This window comes from Theobroma cacao, chromosome 3, assembly GCF_053813885.1.
Source record: "Theobroma cacao isolate CCN51 chromosome 3, ASM5381388v1, whole genome shotgun sequence".
Lineage (NCBI taxonomy): Eukaryota > Viridiplantae > Streptophyta > Magnoliopsida > Malvales > Malvaceae > Theobroma > Theobroma cacao.
The window spans coordinates 43,696,391-43,711,407 of record NC_142641.1 but is presented as its reverse complement, the minus strand read 5'-3'; the positions used below and the strand labels follow the sequence as shown (position 1 = coordinate 43,711,407).

Here is a 15,017-nt window from a genome sequence, read left to right as displayed (position 1 = left end):
ATGGACATTGACAACTAAGGCATTAAAAACTGACCATTTCTTTCATTTATAGTACTATGATATAAAGCCTTGTGCTCCATTTAAGGATCCCAACTAAACTTCACTTGACAATTTAATCAACTCTTGCCCTTCCCAACAATCCAGATTTAATTAGTAATTACCTTTGTTCCAGAAGAGAAGTAGCAAGCTTAAATATTCTCTCCCCCCCACTAATGGACAAAATAAACAGAAAAACAAGATAAATCTTTTCCATGTTTGGAAAGAAAGTTTGAACTTGCAGTGTCTAACTCAAAAGAGAGATGTTATTTTCTTCTTCTTTTTTCTTTATATAGATAGAGATGTAATTCCAAATTATTTTACATCAAGTAGAATGAAATTTTAAAGAAGCTTCGTGCGTTTTTAATTTCTTAAGATTATATAATATGTATCATGAACTATTTTAAGTAAAAAAATCATTTTCTATCTTCATTTTTATGACGTAAATGATCGATAATAAAAGAGTAATAACTAAATTTGGAAAACCCTTATTTTCCACAAACCTTGAAGAGCAAGTTTGTAAAAAAAAAAAAAAATTGTTCTTAAATACAAATAGGCCAATTGGGTGGATATAAAATATATTGTACATGGAACACATTGCTGTTACTAATGCTTATTTTAAGGCCAGCTGCTTGGGTTAATGACCTTTTTTTTTTTTTTTTTTTTCTATATCACAATCTAAAGGAATGATGTGTCCATGATATTAATTAATGTGTTTGCCATGATTAGCTTGACACAATTAGTTGGGAAGAAGGTGAAGATTATTGTTGTGATTAAGAGCTAATTTGAATGGCTGGATTTCTTTTGATCTTTGTCAATGTCTTAAGTAGCCGCTTATTTGATAAATTAATCAAAATCAAATCAAATCAAATCAAAATAAAAACTATTAGTTGTATCTCCTGCATTTAAAATTTAGTAAAAGAATGGGTTTGATTGCATATGGTGTTTGGTGAACTTTTTCAAGGCAATTTCTTTTGGATGTCTTTGGTCAACACTGCCGAAGAAGAACTGGTTGAGGGAGGGGGATTCATTAAATTCCTAGGTTGCCCTTTTTATGTCCACATTCTGATAAAAACCACATGAACAGCAGGTCACAAAAGGAAACTCCATTTAACGAAACTCTGCTCTGTCTGCCAAAAAAGAAAAATAAATCCCACCCATATATAACCAATAAACAATTAGAAGATGAGTTTTTTTTTTAAAAAAAAATCCTGAAATTCCAAATCTAAAGAAAAAGAAAAGGAAGGGAAGGAAACAGACAAGACAAACAAGACCCCAACAACACAAAAGAGAAAAGAAGGAGAAAATGGTTGGGGAAAAAAAATTAAAAAGAGAAGAAATATTAAAGGCCGAACCATGAAAGCGATACCAAAACTAGAACCTTTTGAGGCGCGTGTCTTGTACTCTCCAATCACCTGTTCCTGACAACCTGTGTCAGGTAGTAAATGTTTTCGTACGTGGGACTCTGGTGTTACCTCATTGCACCAGTTCCCATCAACATGCTCCCCCCTTCATTCTCCCCCACGCTCGCCTTGACGGGGCGTGTCAGCGCGTCGAGGCAATACCCCCTCACACTCTCTCATGTCCCCCTTATTTCTCTCTTACCCTACCCATTCCGCTTTTCTCTCTCCCTTTCTCTTTCTTTAGCTTTGAAATTTCTTCTGCTAAAAAAAAAATACCGAAGACCCAATAACAAAGACCAAAGAAAAAAGTGGGAAAAAAACTCTGCATGGAAAGTCGCCGGGAAATCAAGATCCGGCCAGCGCCGGCAGATTTTCCCGGCTAAATGCAAGAACCCATAGAACGTCTTCGTTCACATAATCCACGGGAACAAGGAGAAGAAAAAGATGACAAGAAAAACAACGACATCAACAACAACGACAACGAAGACAATAAGCAGAGCCTTTCAGTGAAACTCCAAAAAGAGTTGCCAAATTTTCCATTTTTTTCATTTAAGTCCCCCTGTAATGGCTGCCACGACTAATACGACAACGACTCCAGTGGACGCAGTCTCAGCCGACGAGTTAACAGCCAAGGCCGTACACAAAAGGTACGAAGGGTTAGTCATGGTTCGAACCAAGGCAATAAAAGGTAAAGGAGCTTGGTATTGGGCTCATCTCGAGCCCATGCTCGTTCATAACACTGATACCGGGCTCCCCAAAGCTGTAAAGCTCCGGTGCTCTTTGTGCGACGCTGTTTTCTCGGCTTCTAATCCTTCAAGAACAGCTTCAGAACATCTAAAGAGGGGAACTTGTCCCAACTTTAACTCTCTTGCCAAACCCATTTCTTCTGTTTCTCCATCTCCAACAACGGTGGCAACAGCAACCGCAACTCAAAGTAATAGGAAACGAAGCTCTTCTTCGGTTACTGTAACTGCCACTGGCGGTGTCCTTGTTGGTTCGGGTTCTGGTTCTGGTTCAGGTTTGGGTTGTTCTTATCAGGTTACTCCGTTGGCTATTGTTGATCCTTCAAGGTTTTGCGGAGAGTTAGCTTACTCGCCGTCGCCAGGGGCGGTTGTGACGGCGAGTGGTGGAAGTTTGGTGCCGCAACATCAGCAGCATTTGGTTTTGTCTGGAGGGAAAGAGGATTTAGGTGCTTTGGCTATGTTGGAAGATAGTGTAAAGAAGCTAAAAAGTCCTAAAACTTCACCTGGGCCAACTTTAAGCAAGTCCCAGATTGAGTGTGCAGTTGATTTTTTAGCTGATTGGATTTATGAGTGTTGTGGGTCGGTTTCGTTTTCGAGTCTTGAACATCCAAAGTTTAGAGCTTTTCTTAATCAGGTCGGGTTGCCACCAGTTTCAAGGAGGGAACTTGCTGGTAGTAGATTGGATGTTAAGTATGAAGAAGTGAAATCTGAATCCGAGGCAAGGATTAGAGATGCTATGTTCTTTCAGGTTGCATCGGATGGGTGGAAAGCTAAGAGCTTTGCTAGTGGGGAAGAGAGCTTGGTGAATTTGATGGTGAATTTGCCTAATGGGACTAGTTTGTATAGAAGGGCAGTTTTTCTTAGTGGTGCTGTTCCTTCTAAATATGCAGAGGAGGTCTTGTGGGAGACTGTAACGGGAATTTGTGGGAATGCTGTGCAGCAATGTGCAGGGATTGTTGCTGATAAGTTTAAGGCTAAAGCATTGAGGAATTTGGAGAATCAGCATCATTGGATGGTTAATCTTTCTTGTCAGTTTCAGGGTTTGAATAGTTTGATTAAGGACTTTAGCAAGGAGCTTCCTTTGTTCAAGACAGTGACAGAGAACGCCTTGAAGCTTGCAAATTTCATAAATAATACGAGTCAAATTCGCATTAGCTTTCAGAAGTATCAGTTGCAGGAGTGTGGGAGTGCCGATTTATTGAGAGTGCCCTTGCGCGACCATGAAAGCTTGAATTTTGGACCTGTATATACAATGATTGAAGATATATTGAACTCAGCTCGGGCACTTCAGTTGCTTTTGCTTGACGAAACGTATAAGATGGTATCCATGGAGGATCCAGTTGCTAGGGATGTTGCAGAGATGATTCGAGATATGGGGTTTTGGAATGATTTAGAGGCAGTGCATTCATTGGTTAAATTGATCAAAGAAATGGCTCAAGAGATAGAGACAGAAAGACCACTGGTTGGGAAATGCCTGCCACTTTGGGATGATCTTAGAACCAGGGTGAAAGATTGGTGTTCTAAATTTCACATTGCAGAAGGTCAAGTGGAGAAAGTGATTGAAAGGCGGTTCAAGAAGAATTACCACCCGGCTTGGGCGGCTGCATATATACTTGATCCACTTTATTTGATTAGAGACGCCAGTGGGAAGTACCTTCCCCCATTCAAATGCTTGACACTTGAGCAAGAAAAGGATGTTGACAAGCTGATAACCAGGCTTGTATCTAGAGAGGAGGCTCATATTGCTCTTATGGAGCTTATGAAATGGAGAACAGAAGGGCTTGATCCGGTATATGCACAAGCTGTGCAGATGAAGGAGAGAGATCCAGTCACTGGGAAGATGAAAATTGCTAATCCCCAGAGCAGTAGGCTTATTTGGGAAACTCATCTTACTGAGTTCAAGTCCCTAGGAAAAGTTGCAGTTAGGCTTATTTTCCTTCATGCAACTTCATGTGGATTCAAATGCAGTTGGTCTTTGTTGAGATGGGTAGGTGCACATGGGCATTCAAGGGTAGGCATGGACAGGGCTCAAAAGTTGATATTTGTTGCAGCACATTCCAAGCTCGAGAGGCGGGATTTTTCCAGCGATGAAGAGAAGGATGCGGAGCTTTTCGCATTGGCAAACGGTGAGGATGATGTGCTAAATGAGGTTCTTGTTGAAACATCCTCAGTGTAATGTTTTTTCTTTTCTTTTCTTTTTTCCCCATTTCCTTAGATATTTGAAAATTGTAGGATTTTTTGAATTCGTTTTACTACTTTTTTCCCATTTTGTACTAGTTTACTTACTCTTTAGAAGATTTTGGGACAGTCAGGTGGAGGAAAAGGGCATTGATTGGGATTGAATATTGTATTCCTACCACTGCTCAGCCTCACAGTTTGAGCATTTTCCCATCTTTTACCCTAGCATGATTTTGGGGCTTTTGGATTTGCAGAAAGAGTCTTCTTGTTTGTAAAGATAGAGAATGCTGCATGAATAGAAGTTACAGAACAGGAAGAACATTGTAAATTTTTTGTCCTCTAGCATTTTTGATAAAAAAATAATATCTATAAAGGGGAAAGATTTATGATTTCTCTTTTGGTTTTATGAACATATCTTGACTCTATATTTTTTTATGAGGTTTACAAGCAAGTCATATCCTTTTGAACTTGAAGCACTTAAGCACAATGTGCTGTTATCTTGAGTAATATTGAAACTTACAGTTTCTGATTTGGCTTGTACTCTACCTTCCATGTGCTTTTTTTTGTTCATGGAACTGATGATATAGGTTTAGGACAGTAATGCATGTGTGTGTATATGACATTATTTACTGAATTTTCCGTATTCTGTTAACAGTCTTGCTTTAAGACTTATGAGCCCTCATTTGTGTTCTTAAGAATCCAAGAAAGCAATTTCTCTTGTAGTCCGGTCTCCATTTTATTGTTCTTGATGAAGTAATTAATCTTCTAAAGACAATTACCTTTCTGTCCGAAAAAGCTTGTTACATGGTTTCTTTATTTAGTCCAGCTGAACTTTTGGAATTGATATAATGTACAGCTGGTCCCTTGCTTTCAATATTATATGAAGTGTGGAATTATGGATCCTTTGCATGATCATCTCAATTCCTTTGTAAACAAGCGTGATCAACACTCTTTCTTTGTGCAATTTCACACATGTCCAATTTGGATATCATTTGCTCTTTGATGTGTGGTAAAATGATTGGGGAGGTTTTGCTGAAAAACCTTTCACTATTTCTGGTCTTTGGTACTTGCATTTGGCTGCTTGGTGGTCCTTCATATGCCCATCTAGACGGTCTTTCCGCAAACTGAAGTTGGAATGAAGTTCCAAGTTTAGGTTCCTTCTCACAGCCCAAACAGGTAATTGCCTGGACCATGTTGTATCTGTACCTCGGGAGATACCAAAACTCGATAAGATTTCTGGCTCTTGTGCATCCACTCTGTTTAGTTTTTGTGACTTGTGATGCAATCAAGCGCTTTGACAGGTCGAGAACCTAAATCACATCTCAAGTACAATCTATACTTCTCCGAAACTAGTAGGTTAAAGTACATTTTTATCAGAAATGTTTGGATAGGCTCATTTCTTAGTTGTGTTTATTTGAGTTACCTTTCTTGGTGAACATTAAACTGTTGAAACATATGTTCAAGAACTTGGAGTTGTATGTTGATAGAGTCAATTATTGTAAGTTGAACTTTCAACTGAGCAATGAGCTTATGATAATTATGCTAAATGTCTTTTTTTTGTTGGCAGAAGCATGTGACAAAGATATTGTCGGACTGGAGAGACCACCGTAAGATGGTTGGGCGTTAGTATTGTTGGACCATGATTAAAGAGGAATTTGCCTGGAGGATCCAAGGACTCCAAGTTTTTGGCAGATATCTGTCTTTTTGCAAGAGGATCCTTGAGCCGGTTGGGTGGATGGCTAGCCGAATTTCAGTACGTGGGTCACCAACCTCGGAAGGACCTGAGACCAGGGCTTTTCTAGCTGGAGGAGCACTTGTAACTGTTTCCATCTCATCTATCTCTCCTGTTTTTTGTGTCTTTGGGAGAGTGGAGCCCCACCATGAAAGAAGTGGAAGTCTTTTTCCAAGCTTTGGTTGTCTGGGAGAGAGATCAGGTTTTTCCCATCAAATCATCTTTGGGGGTAACTTATCTTTTAAACATTCCAAAGCTCATGATGTTCATGCAGAGTCATTGGTTGATGCCCCCCATGATTGCGAGAAAGGTCTTAAGAGGACCCAAAGCAAAGGAAGATTGTCGGCATGAAGCGGCACACAAGATGCTTGAGAGTGATCCTACAACGATTTCAAACTGATTCATTGGTTCCTGATGCCTCGGCAATTTTAAAACACTACTGCAACTTAACAGCTGCTCCAAGTTTTTCTTGATGGATTTCCCTACATTCATCTACCTCAAACTCCAAGGATTTATTCCTCTTGCTCCTGTTTGATTGTTTATCCAATATTTATTTGTATTTCCAGTATTTATGTTCCAGTATATTATACTATGATACAGATTTGTTATTCATGACTGTAAAATGTGAAATTGACTAATATATACCATCTTCTATACCTCTTACAATTACTAGTACTTTTGTTTTTACTGATATATATATCCATTCTATAATTACTAATCATGTATAGGATAACTCAAAGCATTCAAGATTTATTCATACAACTCTAAATCTTTATTCTAGAAAACAAAAAAAAAAAAAACAAGAAAGAAAAGCTAGGAGGGAAATATTCACACATGCAGCTTGAGTAAAAAAGAGGAAAAGCAAGAGAAAAAGGAAAAGGGCAATGAATTGCAGAGCAGTAGCTAGTTATATCCAAGAGAAGCGGATAAGGAGTCATTTGACAATGGCTGGTCATCCACCATTGCACTTTCTGCCAATCAGAGGAAGCTATCACTGTAGCATGTTGCAACCCTTTATGGTAAAACCAAGCCTAGAAATTTCAGGAAACCATCGGCTTTCCGATCTTTTCCCTTCCATCATATATATATATATTTCAATATATATATATATATATTTAAAAAAAAAACCCTTTAAAAGCACTTTGAACTTTGAGCTCTCCTTTTTGGCTTAATGCCTCGATGGAATTAGATGCACCCACCCATCTCCACCCAACAGTTAAAAAGGTTAAAAAATATATATACATATCAAGTGGTGATTCACCTTTCTGTGGGGTGAAATCGTGACGATAGTAGAAAAGTGGAGTGAATTTGTGTTGTTCTTTTCTTTTCTTTTTGTTTATTTTTTTACCACTCTTGGGTCTCCTAATGACTCATTTAGTGGAGAGACAGAATTTCCTGTCGGCAAGACTTGTTAATGCTGACTGCTCACCAAACTAAGCTACTAATCTTTTCTCTCTCTCTCTCTCTCTCTCTCTGTGCGTATGGTATGCTTCACTCCACTCATTTTGGTTTGGTTAAAAGGAAAAGAGATATAATGATTAGTATAGGACGACACTCTCTTTATACAAGAATCTTTGCCTCTTCCAATGCTTCTCATCATACAACTTTTTATTTTTCTCTCTTTTTTCTTTCCCTTGTTCTTGGTTTCACTCATGTAAGTTCTCATTCCCCTTTGAATGCTCACTAGCAACCTCCATTAATAGAACGTCTGATATATTTCTCCTTTTTTGTCTGCATCACCATTTCTTCGGTGCTTTTCATTAACGTTGTTATACTCAGAATGGAACTTGAAAATGCAAAATCAGACCTCCCGTTCACTGTTTCACAAGTTTCCACTAACTTCGCTATGAACTTAGTGCATGCATGGATCGTATTCTTAGAAAATTTTTTATATGAATTCCAATATTGCATGTTCAAAAATAAAGTTATGTATTTGATATTCGTAAGTATATAACTAATTAGCATAGTTAATGAAGCACAACTTAAGTACTAATTAACATTTATATGCATGCTAAGGATGTGTTACTATATTTATTGGCATTTACAATAGAAAAAAAAAAACATTGGTCTTAATTTGACTCTGAATTAGAAAGCAATTTGTTTTTTTTTTATATTTCCAATCTTAATCACAAATAACATATAGAGTAAGGTCCCGATAGAGAGAGAGAGAGAGAGAGAGGGGTTCTTAAATATAAATACTACTTGAGACCAACGTGAATGCTAAATATTCTAAACATGTGTGCTTTACCATGCATTGCTAAAGTCTAAATTTGTATGTTTATTATGACCGAAGATGGCATGGTCATGGACCACCCTATATTTATATGTATTGTTTCAAAGAAGTCAGCTCACTGCCAATCGAGTTCACCCATGAAGTTTAAAAAGATATAAAATACTATACCTTTCACTGTTAATTCACATGGGATACCATTCTTTCTCATTTCTCCCTTTTATTTTTGAGTAAATTAGAGTGTCCTACACTCTATGCTGCCAAAAAGTCTTACCTCTTTATGCTTCTTTTTACCAGACCCTTAACTTTGGTTAATTTATGTCTTTATCTGTCACCATATGAAAATTACTTGCTTTTTGTGGTCCTAACTTATACTCTCATTAAATATTAAGTTCATACGGAAATGGTCAGAATCTTCGTATTTTTTTTGAAAAAAAAAAATTGATTTACATATGGGTATTAAGTATAAGATTCAAATTTATACACAAATTTCAAAGGTGGCAAAGAATTCATTAGGGATGATATCTGTTTACGCTCTACCTCTCACCTAAATCTTAAATTTAAATATTTGTATATGTTTTTCAATGCAGACTTTAATTTTAAAATCTATAATCAAATCTTATCGTACGAATTAAAATGATTAAAATTAAATTTGATGAAGAGTAAAATAAGTAAACAGTATAGTATATAAATCATTATTCATTCAATTAAATGTGATGAAATTTTTAAATTAAATTGTAAATGAACCATGGTCAGTGGGCAAGAATAAATCGTTGAAGGGACTAATGGAAGTGTGGCAACTAAACTATGATCCTTGTTTCTCCCCCTCTTTTCAAATGATAAAAAGCCTTACAACCCAAAAAAAAAAAGAAAAAAGAGGACTGCACTTTCTATCATTTCTAAAATTTTGGAATGACATTATTCAAGAAAGGTCAAGATCACTGATTTTGCATTACATCAACAACAAAAAAGTGCTCAGTCATTTCATATTTTCAACCCACAAAAGTCAAACACTCTGGAAATTCAAACAAGAAAACCCATGTTTATCATTTGTATTCTAAGCAAAACTTCAAGGAATTAAAGCATTATAAAATGAGAAGTTTTCTTTCTTTAAAAAAAAAAAAAAAGAGGAGGAAAATAGGGCAAATTAATATGTGAATATAAGATTAACTCTTGACAGAGATGTGTCCAAGTCGTTAAATGTGCATAACATGTTTTTCAAAGCTTAGTAAGTTTTAGTTCTGAATCACAGCTCACACTCTTTAAAACAAACTTTAAGTTGTCAACTCTTAGATCTCAGTTATCCAATTGGAAACACACGTACATTACGAACCTTTTGAAAATTTAGACATTAAAATAATACGTGTCACATCATAAACAACTCACATTAATCAATTATGTACTATTTTAAAAGCAAAAAAAAAAAAAAAAGAGGGAAAGGAGAAGAATAAAATTTGTTGTCCCAAAATTGGTGCTAGAATTTTGGACCACAAAATTACTCAACATAAAATGAAATAAAACCGGTGGTGGTACAATTTCTTACATTCAAAATCAAAGACAAAAACGCTGTGTTTTAATGGAAATACAACTGGGCAACAAGCTTTGGTTTGTGTTGCGCATAATTAGGGGGGTTCGAGAAAAGAGGCACGTGTCACAATCATGGGCATTGTATAATGCTCCCGTTCGTACGGTAGGGTCCATGGGCAAACACAATTATGTCTTTGATTCGAACCATCATGATTTCGGAAAACCCAAACTGGTGATGAGAGATGAGCCGCATCAATGCCGTTCAAGGCTTGGATAGGGCCACGTGTACGGTTTTGATGATAAAATTAACATCAGATATTGACTGTCGGCACGATGGTTTAAAGTGGGGGCCCCCACCTCAACCCCCAGATGGGTTAGGAGTTTGGAGGGACGTTTTTGTAAAAAAAAAAAAAAATTGGGAGTCCCCATCGGTCGTTGCTTGTTGTTTGTCTGGTAGTGCCTTGGCAAAATCAAAACGAAGGGAGTGGAGAGAGGGGAGGGTTCAGACAAATTCGAAACTGACAATTACAACCTTGACGCAACTAAAAAAAGACTTGAACATATTCTTTTCCTTGGTCACGTGGTCAACTACTGTGTTTGGATGATGATTCATGGGAGTTGGATCTCATTGGTCAATGTCCGTACTCTTGACGTAACGCTTTCCTGGAAAACCTTACGTCACTTTTACTATCATTAATTATTCTCAATTGTTTTTTGGATTTTTCAAATATTTTCTATTTAATTTTAATTATAAAATACTTATAATTACCTCGAGCATTTTTTTTATCTTTTTTAATACCACGAAATTGGCTATTTTTTTGACATATTTGTGACCAAGATTACTAAGTGCTTTCTATAATATTGTGTAAAATGATTTAAAATTTGAAAAGAAAATATATAAATAATGACAAAATAATAGTATAGACTTTAAAAACAAATATATTATGATTTTATAAATTAAATATTTGATGTTTATCATATATATATATATATATATATATATAAATAATGCAACACTTAAACATTCGATTCATTAGTTGGTATATTATTTTTTATTTAGATAATAGAATTCGATTTTTTTTGAATTATAAAATATATATATATGTATATATATATACACACACAATATATATATGTGAAAAATAATGAATATCATGTAAGTATAGAGAATTAAGATGCTTTTTGTTTTTGTGAAATTTCTTGCAACAAATATCAAAGATTGCGAGTCTTCAAATAAAATTAATGAGATTTTGCTACATTATCACAACAAAATTACAATTACTTTGATGTTTCGTTTGGAGTTTTTTTTTATAATTTTATGTTATATGTCTAAATTTATATTATTAATTAAGAATTAAAAAATAATATAATTTTAAAATAAAAAATAAAAAATAAAAAAATTATTAAATACGTAATGTAAAATTATATAAAATGTAACAAAAGAAAATTTAATAAAACACGTGAAACATTAAACAGGCACAAAAAAACTTGTATTCACGTACAGCGTACGTAGAGAATACCTAATTTTGTGAATGCCGTTAATTTTGCGCAAAAGGTAGAAGTTAAATTGAAATCATGTGCGGTTAAGGAAACAAGTTGTTCAAGGGGGCTTTAATTAATTAGGTGAAGAAAACAAGAATGATTTCAAAGAGAATATTGTTGATTATCTTGAATGTGCTAAAATTAAAGAGACTCATCATTCTGTCCCTAACGTATGAGACCAAGTATCTCAAGTAGTTTCACGGGGACAATCGTTTCAACCATTACATTTAACCTTAACCACTTATGTAAATATTATTATTATTATTATTTTCATTTTTACATCTTGGCGTGCCACACGTATCGATTACCCACGTGTATAAACACAGCAGCACGTGTTAGCATCCGACTGGTTCCAAGTTTGGAATCTACTGCCACAATACTCATATCACATGGTGGATTGGAGTTGTTTATACCATAAACAAAAAAGAGTTTCAGTTAAAACTACAACGAACGGAATCATTGCCCTTTTTTCCACTTATTTCCATTTTAATTAAATTTCTTAACCGTCTTCTTGTGGTCCATATTTATTTAATTAGTTGTACAACATTAATTAATCAAACATAAATATATGTACGATAGGTGTTTTATTTCAACTAATTTTAGTTTTAGCTTCACTAAGCGAACTACTATAATTAATTGGCTCACGGAAAACGGTCCATAAAAATTCAAATATTAAATAGAAAAGTAAGAGAAAGAAAAAGAATAGTTTAAATTTACTTAATAGTAGCTAGGAAAGTGGGTTCCATGACTTGTTTAATGGGGTGTGTTGAAAAGTGCTTGGTGTTTTGGCTTTGTTGGTCTTGTGGGGCAAATCTCCAATTAGCATTATTTGATTGAGAACCTCTTATTTTACTCTTTCTTTATTTTTTTTCTCCCCTACTTTTCAAGCGGTCAATCTTGCTTTCATTTGATTATTCCTTCTTTAAAGAGTATAATTATTTGTATGGGTGCCTATATATACAAATTCCATTGAGGGCTAGGATTTGGGCACCCATGATTTTCCCTAGACTTAGACCTACATATCCCTTAAAGCACCCAACAGTCGAAGCTACCCTTTGTATCTCAAGTTGAAATTCCTTTTACGAGGGCAGATTCATCATTTCATAGAGACTGATATGCCGGGTTGTGACAAAGAGTTGAACCATTGATCATTGCTAAGTACTGTATAAAATCTCGAAAATAAGATTTGGTGGGTACGTATATTCCTAGTTCATTGGCTTGCTTACATCAAACGAAATTTGATTAGATTGGCTTAATTACTTTTAAGTCATTTCATTTTCTTTATTGTTTTTAATTTCTCCACATTACGCCAATTGGGGGTAATTTATTTACTAATAATGTGTTACATGTGACTAGACACAAACAAAAAGAAAGTAGGAGTTGCAGAATTTTAAAATGAAAAAGATTAAAAAACAAAAAGAAAAGCATTAATTTATTTGGTGAAAGTGGCGGATATAGTTAAGCCACAAAATGTGTAGGAGATTCTTATGGATTCTTCTGCTCCATCGGAATTGATTTGATTTCTTTTAGTTATATACTCTTTTAGATTAAGCAACTTGTAACAACTAAAAAATACCTTTAAATTTTAATAGTAATAAAATAAAAAGAAGATTAGCATACAAGCAAAGTGAATTAGCATATATAACAATATGTCATCGGCATTAAACCCGGTTTGATAAGTACAATAACAGCTAGCAATCAAGGCAACTATGTGCTTTCAGTTAAAACTTAGTGAAGAAATAATATGTGGAGTTCATGTAAAAATTACTCAAATTTCCATGTTTGGCACAAAAATGGAAATACTTTTCCAATGATTAGCAGACTTTTGTGATGTGGGTAAAAATTTATGCGTTGATTGGGGCACTGAAATTGGGTTTTTCCATGATTCATGAATTCTCCTTTTGAAAAATTACAAGAATAATTCAAAAATGATTATAGTCGAGGGCCAAACGAATGTTAAATTAGACATGGACAAGGGCTTGAAAGGGGTGACTATTATAATGGTTTGTTTGTGCATAAAAGAGCAGGAAGAAAAAAAAAAAAAAAAGAAAGAAAGAAAAAGGGAGGGCCTTTTTGTTCTCATAATCTAACCATCAGAATATCATATTTAATTTGAAAACAAAGTTTCGTGACTTGGAATTTAAGGACAAAATGTGTATCATGAGGGTCAAATTCTTTAATCATGGGCTCACTTTTTGAAGGTTAAAAATAAAAATAAAACAAAAAAGCCATGAAAGCTTCATGTCCTCACATGGGGCAGAAGCAACCAGCAGACATAACAAGGAGAAGCTTTCAATATTATACTCTAAAGACTGCCAGCCATTGCCACTAATTTCCCCATTTTCTTTTTGGCTTGTTTGGTTTATGGGAAAAAGTGGAATACTAGAAGTTGGATTTTCCTCGAAGACATTGCTTCTGGTTTGCTCAACTTGTTAGGATACAATGCACAATATTCTTTGTGGAAAGTCAACAATTCGCTTTATGTGGGTTCTTTTTCTTTTCTTTTTACTATTACTTTATGTCCTTCGGATTTGCGTCACAACAACTCTCAAGCTTGACATCTAGGCTTTTAAATCACTCAGGGCATCTTTCCAGCTGAGATATATCAGTCATTTCTTGCTAAAGCCGATTGTAAAGATTAATGTCTTCGTTTATCAATACAACAACCAACATATCTTATTTTGTGTACAACCACAGACCAAAAAGTTTTTGTTGGGAGTAACTGGAGAAGATATGAGTTTAATTTGGAAGGTGGTAAAATCAATCAATAGTCATGCAGATATATGTTCACATTCAGCTTCATGTTATTCAGGCCTTCACTGTATAAATGCCAATGCATTGGAAGCTTCTTTATTGACAGATTAATCTTGAAAAGCTAAGGCCCACAAATTTTGTGTTGGGAGTTACTTAAGATAACGTATGGGTGTTTAGAGACGGAACAATATCTGTCTGGCCCTTGCAGCTGCAGAAAGAGACCAGTTCCTGCAGGGTTTGCTGGTGTTGAATTAACAAATTGAACTTGAGATGGACTGAGTCATTCAAGATGTTCAGTAAATGATCATTTCACATTTCAGTGTCAACAGAATGTAATTATGCAATATTCTTCTGTCTTCTTGAGAAACTAATATCCATCTAGTTTGGTCATTGGTCACAAACAGTTTCGGGGCCACACGTGAAGTTCATTCTTCTTTGGAGATACTGATGATTTTCGACTACGATGAAAGGTTTTAAGTATCATGTAAATCTTTCTTTCATGTTTTCCTGATATTCTATAGTTTTATGAGCTGCGAGTAACTGTGAATACTACTCTCGGCAAGCAGGCTGGCTTTCGAACGTGATGGAGACAAAGAGATTACTTTAAACAACACCTTCATTAACACAACCTATCTGTATCACCATATTTTTGTCTTCAGGAGCATAATAAGCCCAACATTTTTGACTCGTTGTAGTTTAGTGTTGGTAGGTTGCCTTGAGTTTCAACACCCTATAGGATTACCAGGGGAGGGAACATAATCTCTATCTAGTTTAAATCTGACAGGACTTAGGAGCACTTTCAAGAGTTTCAACAGAGTGGTCATTTAGCAACGACCTTATCTGACAATTTTGATGATGTGACCTTAGCTGTG

General features: G+C 35.4%; 1 protein-coding gene across 3 annotated transcripts; it reads left to right on the top strand.

Moving 5' to 3' along the window:
- Nucleotides 1-1,628: 1,628 nt before the first annotated feature.
- Nucleotides 1,629-6,755, top strand: LOC18606366 (uncharacterized). Of its 3 annotated transcripts, none has more exons than XM_018117295.2 (2): nucleotides 1,629-4,308; nucleotides 5,928-6,755. In XM_018117295.2, exons 1-2 carry the CDS (start codon nucleotides 2,004-2,006, stop codon nucleotides 5,969-5,971), a joined length of 2,349 nt encoding a protein of 782 aa, XP_017972784.1. In that variant the 5' UTR covers nucleotides 1,629-2,003; the 3' UTR covers nucleotides 5,972-6,755. The 3 variants fall into 3 exon arrangements, with proteins under 3 accessions (XP_017972784.1, XP_007039994.2, XP_088660965.1); XM_007039932.3 differs by having other exon boundaries at nucleotides 1,629-4,354; XM_088804839.1 differs by lacking the exon at nucleotides 5,928-6,755 and having other exon boundaries at nucleotides 1,630-4,753.
- The last annotated feature ends 8,262 nt before the right edge of the window (nucleotides 6,756-15,017 follow it).

Bases quoted from the DNA above. Each gene is read 5' to 3' on its own strand.
- LOC18606366 (XM_007039932.3), top strand. From the start codon at position 2,004: ATGGCTGCCACGACTAATACGACAACGACTCCAGTGGACGCAGTCTCA.